Here is a 12,250-nt window from a genome sequence, read left to right as displayed (position 1 = left end):
AAAAAAATTTAAAAAAACAATGTTTTTTAAAATTCATAAATTTTAATTTTTTTTTTTATTAATATAAGCCAGCAAATATTTACGCACAGGATACATGTAAGTTCATAATTCTGAATTACCCTCAAAATGTCAAAACAAAATTAAAAGTGTTTCGTTATCATTATGCACACACTAGAAAGCGTTTAGTTATTATCATTGCCAAACAATAATCAGTGGCGCCTGGTGGCACCTGCAATTGATTAAAACTGAAAGAGACGTTATTAAGCAACACGTTGATACTAGTTTCTGACCGTAGGTAAATGTAGCTCAACTTGCAGATCCAAGAATATGAAGGAATATATATTTTTTTTTTTTCGTAAAATTAATTATAAATGGATAATCAAATGCTTCACAGCCTTTGTTCTTCCGGCTAAAATATATGAAAATATCGTACCCTAAATGAAAAATAAAAAATTGGAAGTCGGCTCAAGCAAAAGGAAAAAAACCACCTTGGGCTTTGAAATTTTTTCTTAGTCAGTTCAATACTAAAAAAAAATTATACTTTTGACATATCTATAAAAAAAAAAACTGTAAGTCGGGGCTTAGTAATTCTTTTTGATTTTATTGTTGGTTCTATTCTGGAATTTAGAAATACCATTAAACATTGCGTAGGTGGTATGTTGCAAATTTGACTTTTTTCCGCAAAATCCCCAGTGTGCGTCGTAGGAAAAGTGTAGACTATTATACTACAGAACTTCAGCTTTTTATTCATTTGTCTCAAATCATTGAGCGTTCGTAGACAATTTTTTAATACAATCCCATACTTCTTTAGATTGTAGCATATGTGAAACAACAATGTCCGGCGTTACTGGTTCTGTTATTTTGTTTTCCAAAAACTCTCGTTCTTTACTATATCTTTGGCAGCTAAAGAATATATGCTCTGAGCCACTGGCAAATTTTGTCCTTTGATGTAAAGTCCCTTCACTCATGAAAATGGATTTATTTTACAGTTATCAAAACTATGTAAAGAAGAAAGGGGTACGTTAGAACATCTTCTTTGCTACTGTCCTGAACTCGTTACAACTGCTTGGGATCGGTATATTTTTCATCTCTGATCGATATTGTTGACAAAAGTCTAAGCTGTTTATTAAAACTCGCCAAGATATGTACCTCGACTCCAACAACACTCATAATACTAAGAACCCTTGTGGTCTGTGAGAGATCTATTCTAACCTAACCTATCAAAACTATGTTGTGAATGACATACCACACATATTTGTAGATTTTTAATTATACACTACAAAAAATTAGCAAAGTATAAATTGGGTTAGGTATAGTACAACGGACGACCCTAATGATACGCACTTATAAGCCTTCTGCAAAAGAGTTTTTTATCAACAGAATTTTTGTGTAACCACCCAAAGTGTCGACACGTTGAATGCGAATTCTAGCCCTGTAAAATATGCAAGTAGTTAAAGCCGTGGCGTTTTCACTTTGAAAATACAAACAGCCTACATTTTAAAAACAATCAATCGTTTGACAAAAGAAGATTGTGAAGGAGACCAAGAAACGCTGCCTACCACGAAACGTTTTTAAAGCTTGCGGCTGCATTTCTTTTTTGACGGGGAAAAGAATCAAAGGGAAATCACAAGAACCTTACGGCATAAAATATATGTAAGTACATTCAACAGTCTTCAGGGAATGCTACGAGGAAAAAATTTAGATATTTAATTAACTCTCTCTTTTACGAATGTATAATGGTTTGAAATATAGTACAAAAATAAAAATATTTGTCTTAAAATTTCGGCTCATATTGGTGCATAGATATATCGAACAAACAGTTTGAGGTTATAAAAATACATAATTTCTTAAACGAGAGGTTCGGTTAGATTAGGTTACATGAGAATGTAGAGTGTCCGGTTATGAAGCCAACCACAGTAAGATCAGTCTGGCTTTATGACTTCTATGTTCATTCCTTCTAGGCCAACCCGGTCTAGTTACCACGCAAGTGAGCTCTGTCCTCCATATACTGTTGGCCTGCTCGGTGTAGATGGACCTTATCTTGAGTTTGTTCGAGGATAAAGGAATACCCACATACCGGGCGGAATTGACTGTGTGATATATGTTCACTTCGTTGCCAACTCGTCCGCTATGTAATTTCCTTTTATGAGGGGATTTAGCACTCCGACTTGAAAGATATATTTTGCCCCATTATGGCTTTTGGCCACTCTTTTCCTGGCTAATTTAACTGCCATTTCGTTAGTCGTTTCTTTCTCGTGCCAACCGGCGCCTGTTGAAAGCACCAAGTAAAGCCAAGCCCTTCTCCAACTGATTTTCCAACGCAGAGGAGGTCTTCCACTTCATCTGCTGCCACCACCTGGTACCGGATCGAATTCTTTTAGAGCCGGAGTCTTTGTATCTATTCGGACGACATGATCCAGCCAACGTAGCCGCTGTATTCCTGCGCTATGTCTATGTCACCCCAAAGCCCATACAGCTCATTGTTCCATCGTCGGCGATACTCGCCGTTGCTAACGTGCAAAGGTCTAAAAATCTTTCGCATAATCTTTCTCTCAAACACTCCAAGCGACGCCTCACTTGATGTTGTCAGCGTCCAAGCTTCTGTGCCATAAAATAGGACGGACATGTTAAGAGCCTTATAAAAGTGTAGGTTTCGTTGGTCAATCCGCTAGAGCGAAAAATGAAATGAGGCGCCACTTCGGCACCAACTACTTGGCAACAGAATTATACCCACTCATTTTACACGTATTCACACACTCGTCCAATCAGTCGTTGTTCAGACGGCAACGAAGTAACATGAGTGAGGACTGTGCCGATTTTTTTTTTCATATATCACAAACACAATCTCATTTTATACGTAAAAAAATCATTTTCATGACTGGACGTCACATGGGTCCAATCACCTGACTCTTTCAAAAGCACTGAGAGCTGGTTAACGGTCTGATCTTGGCCACACCTTAGTTTCACACCACCATGGTTTCACATGTGGACACAAATTGTACGTTAAGGAAGTACAACGCGAGCCATGTGCGATTGATACCAAGTATTGAGAAAAGAAGAGTGGCTCATTATCCGAATTAAGAAACAAGAAACGGAAGTACGGGCCGCAAAGAACTTGGCATGCCGGTCGATAGGAAAAACACCGTCAAATTTTATCAGCGGCTTACAATTTCAAAACCGGAATTATTTCCTGCAAGAAAAAAGGAAATAGCTTGCTTAAATTGTAGAATCCATTAAAGAGATTACGTAATAATAACGGTTCGTTGTCGAATCATGACGAAGTGCAAATAGTTATAACGCAGTTAAGAAACAAAAGGCTACGAGAGCCGATGGACTACTGGCTGAGCTATTCACGTACGGTAGCGAGGAGCTGGAAAAGTGCATGCAAAATATGGCCGAATAAACGCATGCCTGTTAATTTGTATTTAAGTGTGCTCTGCCCTATCCATAAAAAGCTGATCCTATTGAGCGGATGGCTGAAGCCTAACATCAACCAACTGATTAGACCTTCTCAGTGTAATTTCAAACCTGAAAAATTAACCATGGGCCAGATATTCAAAATACGGCATGCCGTGAAAAGGACTCGTGAAAAAATTCGGAGCGTCCCATTTCTCCCCATAGAGTAACTTCCTATTGTATGTCTTCTTTAACCAGATGCTAGCAAAGAGTGTATATATACGTATATATATTTTTTTTTATATATGTATATTTATTTTTTTGTTTTTGCATTTCCTGGCGTGCTGATGATCTCAGTATCATCAGACTTAACAACCGCTCCGTAAGTTCAGTGTTTTCAAATCTGAATAAATAAGCGAAGTGTGTGCATCTGATGGTGAACGCGGACAAGACAAAGTCATAGTCCGTAATTAAACAAGCATAAAGCGACTCGACACCCACGGTAATGTTGCCTATAATAAGGGATTTCCTTAACTTGGAACTAGCATTAACACCGATAATAATGTTATTCTTGAAATCCAACCTAGTATGCTACTCTGAACTAAGTATATATATATACCACTGTGGGCAAAAAGTAAGGTGAATTTGGTTGTAAAATGAAAAATCTTTATTTATTCTTGTAAATCAATTTCATCCCCTTCAAAATAATCCCCTCTCGATGAAATACACTTATGCGAACGATTTTTCCAATCCCCGAAACATGCCAAATAGTCCATTTCCGGTATAGCCATCAGCACTTCCTTCGATTCAGCTTTTATCTCCTCAATCGACTCGAAACGCGTTCCCCGGAGTGGTCACTTGAGTTTTGGGAATAGCCAGAAGTCACACGGAGCCAAATCAGGCGAATACGGTGGTTGCGGAACGATATGCGTGGAATTTTTTGGCGAAATGGTCACGAAGAACGAGTGCAGTGTGAGACGGTGCATTATCGTGATGCAAAAACCAAGAGTTGTTGGCCCATAATTCTGGTCTTTTTAGACGAATTGCTTCACGTAAACGAAGAATAATGCTCAAATAATATTCCTTATTAACAGTTTGGCCAGGTGGAAAGAATTCATAGTGCACCACACCACGAAAATCGAAAAAACTGTCATCATACCCTTTATTTTTGAACGACTTTGACGTGCTCTTTTCGGTCTGGCCTCGCCTTTAGCCCGATATTCGCTTGATTGGTCGGTTGTTTCAGGGTCGTAAGCATAAATCCAAGTCTCATCTCCCGCAATGATCCATTTGAGCTTGTCCTGATAGTCTGAAAGCATTGCTTCACACACATCAACGCGACGACTTTTTTCCAAGAAATTGAGAGTTTTCGGTACCAAACGAGATTTGACTTTTCGTAGGCCCGAATGGTCTTTCAAAATGGTTTTCACAGATCCTTCTGATATTCCGATCATATCAGTAAAGTCTTTAACAGTCAACCGACGATTTTTGAGCACTAACTCCTTCACTTTATTGACGTGTTGGTCATCTGTTGACTTCGATGGTCGTCCGGAGCGCTCCAAGTCATCAACACGTTCTCGACCCTCTTTGAAGTCTTTGTACCACTTATAAACATTTTTCTGCGACATGGTCGAATCACCAAATGCCTTCTGCATGCTAAACGTTTCCGCAGCCGAAATTTCATGCCGCAAACAAAATGTGATGGCACTTCTCTGCTCAATTAAATCAGACATTGTAAAAATCGAAAAATGCATTCTTGGTCGTTTGGTAAACACAAGCGTAAATATATTACTGAGAATGACATTCACATGAAAGTTGGCCCAGATATTATTAACAGTGCTGCCAACTCATGAAAAAAATAACTAGAGCGAAATTTTAATCCCGCGAACTTTGACAAATAAATTCACCTTACCTTACACCCTTTTTGGGTGCATGGCCGAGCTCCTCCTCTTATTTGCGGCGTGCGTCTTGATGTTGTTCCGCAAATGGAGGGACCTACAGTTTCAAGCCGACTCCGAACGGCAAATATTTTTATGAGGAGCTTTTTCATGGCAGAAATACACTCGGAGGTTTGCCATTGCCTGCCGAGGGCGACCGCTATTAGAAAAATGTTTTTCATAATTTTGGTGTTTCAAAAAATTTTGGTGTTTTCCAAAATCATAGCTTATCACTCTCTCATCATGCCCGTCCTATTGTATGACGCATAAGCGTGGATGATGGCAATATCCGATGAGGTGGCCCTTGGAGTGTTCGAGAGAGATTCTGCGGAAAATTTTTGAACCCTTGCAACATGGACATAATGCAGCGAATAAAGATCTGCTCACTAGTTCATATCTTAGGAAGAATTATTTTGATTTGAAAATATGAGGTGGAGAAAGCCATGGCTTGTCCAACTGGCACCTGGCACTCGAAGAAAAAACGAAGACTAAACTCTCCGCTGATGCCTCTTGCTGGAACTCTTTAAGCTGCTAAGGGAGGCCCTGATTCCGATCACATTCAAAAAGGCCGGTTTGTTCTATTTGAACAAAGATTCGTCTGTACTGTGTCCAGAAAGATTTACTTAAGAGATAAAATTGAGGGTGAGCGATGAATGAGGAGTCGCTCAGGATATTTCATAACGCCCATTTTCCAACATATCCGAAACCTCGTAAAGCAGCTGGGTGAGCCCACCAAGAAGCCTTTCTCACACTCGTAATAGTGTCTTGAAAGGCTAATTGAGCTGCGTATATTGGGTGGAATTCCTTCTGGGCAATTGCAGCGTTCACAACATGCTTGTTATAAAAACAGAGCTTTGAAACCTATCTTGCACTCGATTGTCAAAAAGGAGTCTCCACTCTCGGCTGATTAGCAACGCAGACTGGTAAGTCGTCTTATTGCCTTTTTGTTTACATTCCATTATTTGTTTCCTTTAGTGATTTCTTTTTCATTGATTTTGATAAATTTAAGCGTTAAAATTAAGTGTAAGCTCTCGAAGTGCCCTTAAGATCGGTGGAAGACTAGCGCTCTCATCCAATCTCTCCGTTTTTGATATAGGAGAACCTTTACTAAAAAACCTTTTACGAAACATAACTCTGAAAGTACAGGAACAATGGAAGCAGGAGAAAAATATCAAGTGCAAGTATTATACCTTCTTATCTTCCAGATTCGCCAACTCGGAAGCATCCTCAACAGAACTGGGGGATCAGCAGCTGACACACGCAATCGAATAGCGAAAGGTCGCGTTGTATTTGGTATATTAGACAAAGTGTGGAGACCTTCGTATATAAATAAGCGTACGAAACTAAGGGTCTTTGAGTTAAACATGAAATCTGTCGTTCTATATGGATTCGAGACATGAAACACGGCAATGTGCGATATACATACAAACTCTCCAAGCATTCATCAATCGCTGTCTCCGCAGTGTTGTGCTTGTTTTGTCACGACCTCCAACACTTATTTCTGGAGTATGACATATCAGGTTCCTATTCATCTCGAAATTCTGCGGCGAAAATGGAAATGGATTGAGCATACACTTCGAAAGCCTCATAGAGATATTGCAAAAGCAGCCTTTGACTGATGCCCACAAGGAAGTCACTGGCTCGGGAGACCATCCAACACGTGGAGGCGACTGGTTGAAGCAGAAGCGCTACAAGCAGAACGTTCATGGAGACAAATAAAATTTCCACGACACGTTATTTCGTATGGCTCTAAAACTATTTGCATGGCATTGATATCGATCTTGAAATACACCCCGCTAGTTTAACGAGCCGAATGGAAACTCGGAGTGACCAACTGAGTTAGCTGATAACATAATTATCGAGCGTAGTTACCAGAAAATCAAGGGACAAAAAATGTCACCGCTCCAACATTCGAACTAAACTGTCACTCTGCTAATGCATTCAAGCGCAAAGAGACTGATTTCCATTCGCTCAGTGATACAAATAATAAAAATAACTACCTGTATTTGGACTACTCCGAAATTTATTAGTTTTATTTCACAATAATATTATTGACAGATTATATTTTTAAAATTAAAAACCCTTACGGTATTTCTCCCCGACCGTATACTCAGTCATGCCTTTCCCGGAAACTCCACAAGTTCCGATACCTACACGCCCCGAAACAGTATCAGGAGATGCAAATATACTTCTTACTTTCATTCCAGGCTTCTTTAAGTTCTTATTCGTGAAGCTTAGCCATTTTTTCTTGTCGGACTCTCGCTCTTCTTCTAATTCCTTGAAGCGTAGCAACTTTTTTTGTTTTCTTTTCTTCAAATATTCCTTTTGATTGGGGTGATGACGTCTATGGTAAAAGAAATTAAGAATTATATAAAATAAAATAAGGGAAATTATTTTATTACCACTGATTCTAATCTAAGAGTGTGAGATCTAAAGTTTATAATACAAAACATACTTAGGCATATTTAACCCAAAGCCAATATAATGTGTTTCTCTAAAGATGGTAGCAGTAGAATAGCTGATTTTTTTTCACCGCACAGTGCTTTTATCAGAATTAAAGTTATTAATTTATTACGAAATTTACAAAATAAAATCGTGTCTCAGAGTTTTTTTGGCTAAAATTTAGTATAATGTATATCGCTTTGGAAAAAACGGTAAAAAGGGGGTGATAGAGGGGTGTATCCCCATCTTAAAACTGAAAACAGAACCTGCCGGAGGCTTATAATATAGTTTTTAAGTAATTTAATGTTAAAGTTCTATAATTTAGCGAAAAGTTGGTGTTGCCATACACCTGAAATGAAAACGAAGTTCGCACGCAGGGATGTTCAGTGGAAGGTTCATTGTAAAACTGCAGTATTTTTTGCTGTAATTTAAAGTTGAGAAATAATTTTGAAAATAAAAACATACTACTCATTTAAACTTAAAAACAATGATATTAAGCGTATCACAAAAAATAATAAAGTAATTAAAATTAAATTAAATTAATTAACACAGTATTTTTGCGTGGAACTCCTTATCGCGTAGGCGGCCTTCGGCCGCGCTTCAAAAAAATAACCCTCATCAGTCCAACTCCGGCTACGCAATCCACAGTATTTTTGCGTAGAACTCCTTTCGCGTGGGCGGCCTTCGGCCGCGCTTCCAAAAAATAACCCTCATCAGTCCAACTCCGGCTACGCAATCCACAGTATTTTTGCGTAGAACTCCTTTCGCGTGGGCGGCCTTCGGCCGCGCTTCAAAAAAATAAGCCTCATCAGTCCAACTCCGGCTACGCAATCCACAGTATTTTTGCGTAGAACTCCTTTCCGTGTTAACCATTGTACCCAAAATTAAAACGTCATATGCGTGTATGTAGTAAGCAGGCACAATAACCCCCATTCCCATCATTAACACTAAACTCAAGTACTTAATTTTTGTTTTCATTTGCAGGCATCCGGCAACATTATACTGTTGTAATTCCAATCTTCTTCTTGTTCGCGCTTAAAATTGGAATGTGATTGCATAGGCAAATGAATTTGCATTTAATTTTAATAGATATAATTAGAATATTAGCATAAAAATCGGTACAAACACGCGTGGGAGTGTATATTTGGTGAATTTTAGTGAAATGTTAAAAAATATAGAGTGTAATGTGGCAAATTATAGTGAAGTTCCCGAGGGCATTTTGAATGTAAATAATTAAAAAAATATTATTTCCCGAATAATTTAAAGTTATAAAGAGTGTTCCTTAACACCTCACTAACATCTCCACCAAGTTTCATTAAAAAAAACATTATAGTTTGCCAGAAATTCCAAAATATACATTGTTCTAAATTCCAGCCGTTTTTTTTACTAAATTAGTGCAAAGAAATTTAAAAATTTGGTTTTAAATTAAAGTTTGGACTCTTAATTGCGAGTGTGTTAAAATTTATTAAACCGTGGCCACTTTTATTTCACATTAATAATGTAAACAAACTATGTAAACAAAACACATATATTCGACTTTTGTGTACCAAGGCGAATTAATCTGCTGTTATACTGAGATCACCCAAGGCGAATTGAGTTTCTCTACCATTCCTGGATATCACTTATAATCAGTAATTAGTAAAAGCAAATACAAGTGCTACAAAAATTACCCTGTGTTTTTGGAATATTAATACTGGAGCCTCAACTCGGCCAATTCGCGTTTGGGCCGTAAACTTGATAATTACCACGCACTGTTGTTGTACGGTTGTAATCAGCATAAAAAGATCTATCAAATCTTCTATTTGATTTTTCCTAGCAAAACAGTGCGTATTCTTCACTTATACTCTACCACTGTAGTCAATATAAGTGATAAGTTTACAATTTTTTTACTTACTTCGCTGAAGGAAATACTTCTTTTCGTGTGGTGCAATCCCGTAATTCTTTGATTGTAGTAGTTGCTCGATTTTGATAAGCATCAAATACTACACTAACATCTCCTTCGGCAGTTATATCTTCGATAATTGCGTCGTAGTATCGGCCATCTTCGGTCCATCTGGCTTGGCATTTGTCTCCAACTTTCCAGTTCTGCGAAGTAGTCACCAATTTTTCTGCCTCTAAAAGAGCTGCTTCAATTTCATCGTAATATGCTGATATTGAGGCACTGGACGCAGGTTCAATATAAGACGACTTTTTCTGCTCTTCGAATTGTGTTCGAATTAAATCTCTGGTTAATTCAATTACTTCTAATAAACCTTCTTTCAATTTTAACAATTCCTCATTTTCTGGATCCGTCAGTAACCCCGCTTCAACCTTTAATAATAGTTTACAATAAACTGAAATCAAGGAACAAATGCAATCTTACCTGCTGTAACTGCAGTTTGTAATTTTGTAGATCTTCTGCCATTGTGAATTTATTTTCCTAATATTTGCTTCATCAAAGTCCCTTATAGCATAGCTGAAAGAAATACTTGTCTACAGAAAATTACGGCTATAAAGACACTTTTGCTAAATCTGCTACCATTGTTTAACCAAACCAAATAATCGATGTAAAAGATATATCGAGTCATCGAAATATATTAATGCCGGTGCACACGAACGATCGCATTCACCAGTTTTTCCCAAATGATATAGCAAACAAACGTAAACAATTGCCGACTATTTTCGCAGCAGAAATCTGTCTAGCTACGAGTTTTGGCTACTTAATTTGCGGTTTTTCTAGCGACTTCTGAAACGGTGCGAACAGTTTTGAATTAATGACAAAATTGAATTAATAACAAGGAAATCCAAGATAAATCAAGTAGAGTTAGCCGATGAGGCAACTTCGTCGGACTTAAACGAAAAATTTTGTAGATCTTTTAATGTAATAAACAGGAATGTTTTTAAATCCCACTTGAGGATAAATCGCAGCACTTTGTCATAAAAATTATATTTATATATATATATAATATATATATATAATAAAATCTCGATAGTTTTCGACCCTGAATATATTACATTTTTGCAACAGTCGAACTCAATCACACATTTTTGAATTCTCTTGTTCTCTTTCTTTGCAACATTTACTAACAACAAATTTGGTGTCAGAATCGCGACGTCACGATTTTGTTTAATTGGTGCATGGAAAATTCGTTTGAAAATACCATCACCTCGATGCCTTCTTTTAATCCAAAACACAATTTCTGATGGTCATTTGCAGGATTGTAAACGGAGTTTGCTTGTTTTGTACTTTTGTGTATTCAAAAATGTACTTTCAGCAAATCAAATATTATTTTTGAAAGTCAAAACAAAAGTTAGCCACCCTATTTTTAAAACAAAGTCATAAAGAACTAAATGAGAGTTTTCACCTTAAAAATTTATATTTAATATTCCAATATAAACACAAAATACAACATACATAAAGTGGCTCACAGCCAAAATAATGCATCCAAATTACTTATGTCAACATTAAGTAAATATATTACGATAGATATTAAGCAGTTGTATATAAGCAGAGGTGCATGCGCTTAGGGTAGTCAATGGTATGTTCAACGAGTGAAGGAAAAGTAATACAGTTCAGTCGTAAGGTGAAAGTGTTCATGTAAATTAATGCAATAAAGTAAAGCAAGTTGTGTTGACAATCCATCGATCGAACCCAGAGGAGTTATTGTGATACATCTATTTGGATTTTAACGTAAACAAAATTTGTTACAATATTTATAAGTATTGTTTTTTTAACTGTATCATTTTGGCGTAAGCCACATATTTAGTTTAGAAATGTATTCGCATCAAATTCTCCAGAATTGGGTAACAGCGTTTAATTTCCAATATTTAAGTTAATGCAATATGAACAAGTACTCTTGGTGTAGTATTTTGTTCCTACCTGCAGTCTTTTAAGGTATCTTAACATCTTGTTACAATCGCGCACAGTGTATAGGGGTATCATAATTTTGTTCACATGGTAGTTGTATGCAACAGGCATAACGGAATCGACACAGATATAGACTATATATACTTTTACTAAGAAAGATGAGAAGGCTGCATTAAGAAATGGCAAAACATTCATCGAAAAAGTAACCACGTAAAAATGAATAAAATGGGCGGTACTACGACCACTTTTGAGTAAATTTGTGTTTGGCTAACGACCTCAAAAATTCATAAGGGAACAAAGCGAACAAAAAAAATTCATTATTTATCAGTGCCAACTAAATTTTTTTTTTTTTTTTGAAGTGTTGGAAAAAATTGTTCAATTGTTTAAAAATGTAAAATTTAATTTTAATTATAAGTCACATAAACCTGCTTCACATGTTCCCTAAATTAGCAAAACCCTTCCTGACTAATAGCGCTTTTATACAAATAAACGTCACTCCGTAATTCCTCTTAGGTCGATCACTGTATTAATAAATAAAAGTCACAACTAATGGCAGAGAACGCTAATGGTAACACAACTCTTTATTTAATTTCAACACTTAATGGCTTTACGTTCACACGTGTAACTT

At 36.9% G+C, this 12,250-nt stretch overlaps 1 protein-coding gene and 1 long non-coding RNA gene across 2 annotated transcripts; one reads left to right on the top strand and one right to left on the bottom strand.

Moving 5' to 3' along the window:
- Positions 1–1,462: 1,462 nt before the first annotated feature.
- Positions 1,463–7,355, top strand: LOC129253362 (uncharacterized). The gene is made up of 2 exons (XR_008583710.1): positions 1,463–1,653; positions 6,539–7,355. It is a non-coding gene; the product is annotated as an uncharacterized LOC129253362 (long non-coding RNA).
- Positions 7,337–10,325, bottom strand: LOC129253361 (survival of motor neuron-related-splicing factor 30). Its single transcript, XM_054891708.1, has 3 exons — positions 10,138–10,325; positions 9,670–10,085; positions 7,337–7,677 (listed from the first exon to the last, which is right to left on the bottom strand). The coding sequence occupies exons 1-3, from the start codon at positions 10,177–10,179 to the stop codon at positions 7,407–7,409; spliced, it is 729 nt and encodes a 242-aa protein (XP_054747683.1). The 5' UTR covers positions 10,180–10,325; the 3' UTR covers positions 7,337–7,406.
- Positions 10,326–12,250: the final 1,925 nt, after the last annotated feature.

The sequence above is a fragment of the Anastrepha obliqua genome, chromosome 1 (assembly GCF_027943255.1).
Source record: "Anastrepha obliqua isolate idAnaObli1 chromosome 1, idAnaObli1_1.0, whole genome shotgun sequence".
Lineage (NCBI taxonomy): Eukaryota > Metazoa > Arthropoda > Insecta > Diptera > Tephritidae > Anastrepha > Anastrepha obliqua.
Note: the sequence above shows the minus strand (reverse complement) of the source record. Positions and strands in the feature narration are given on the sequence as shown.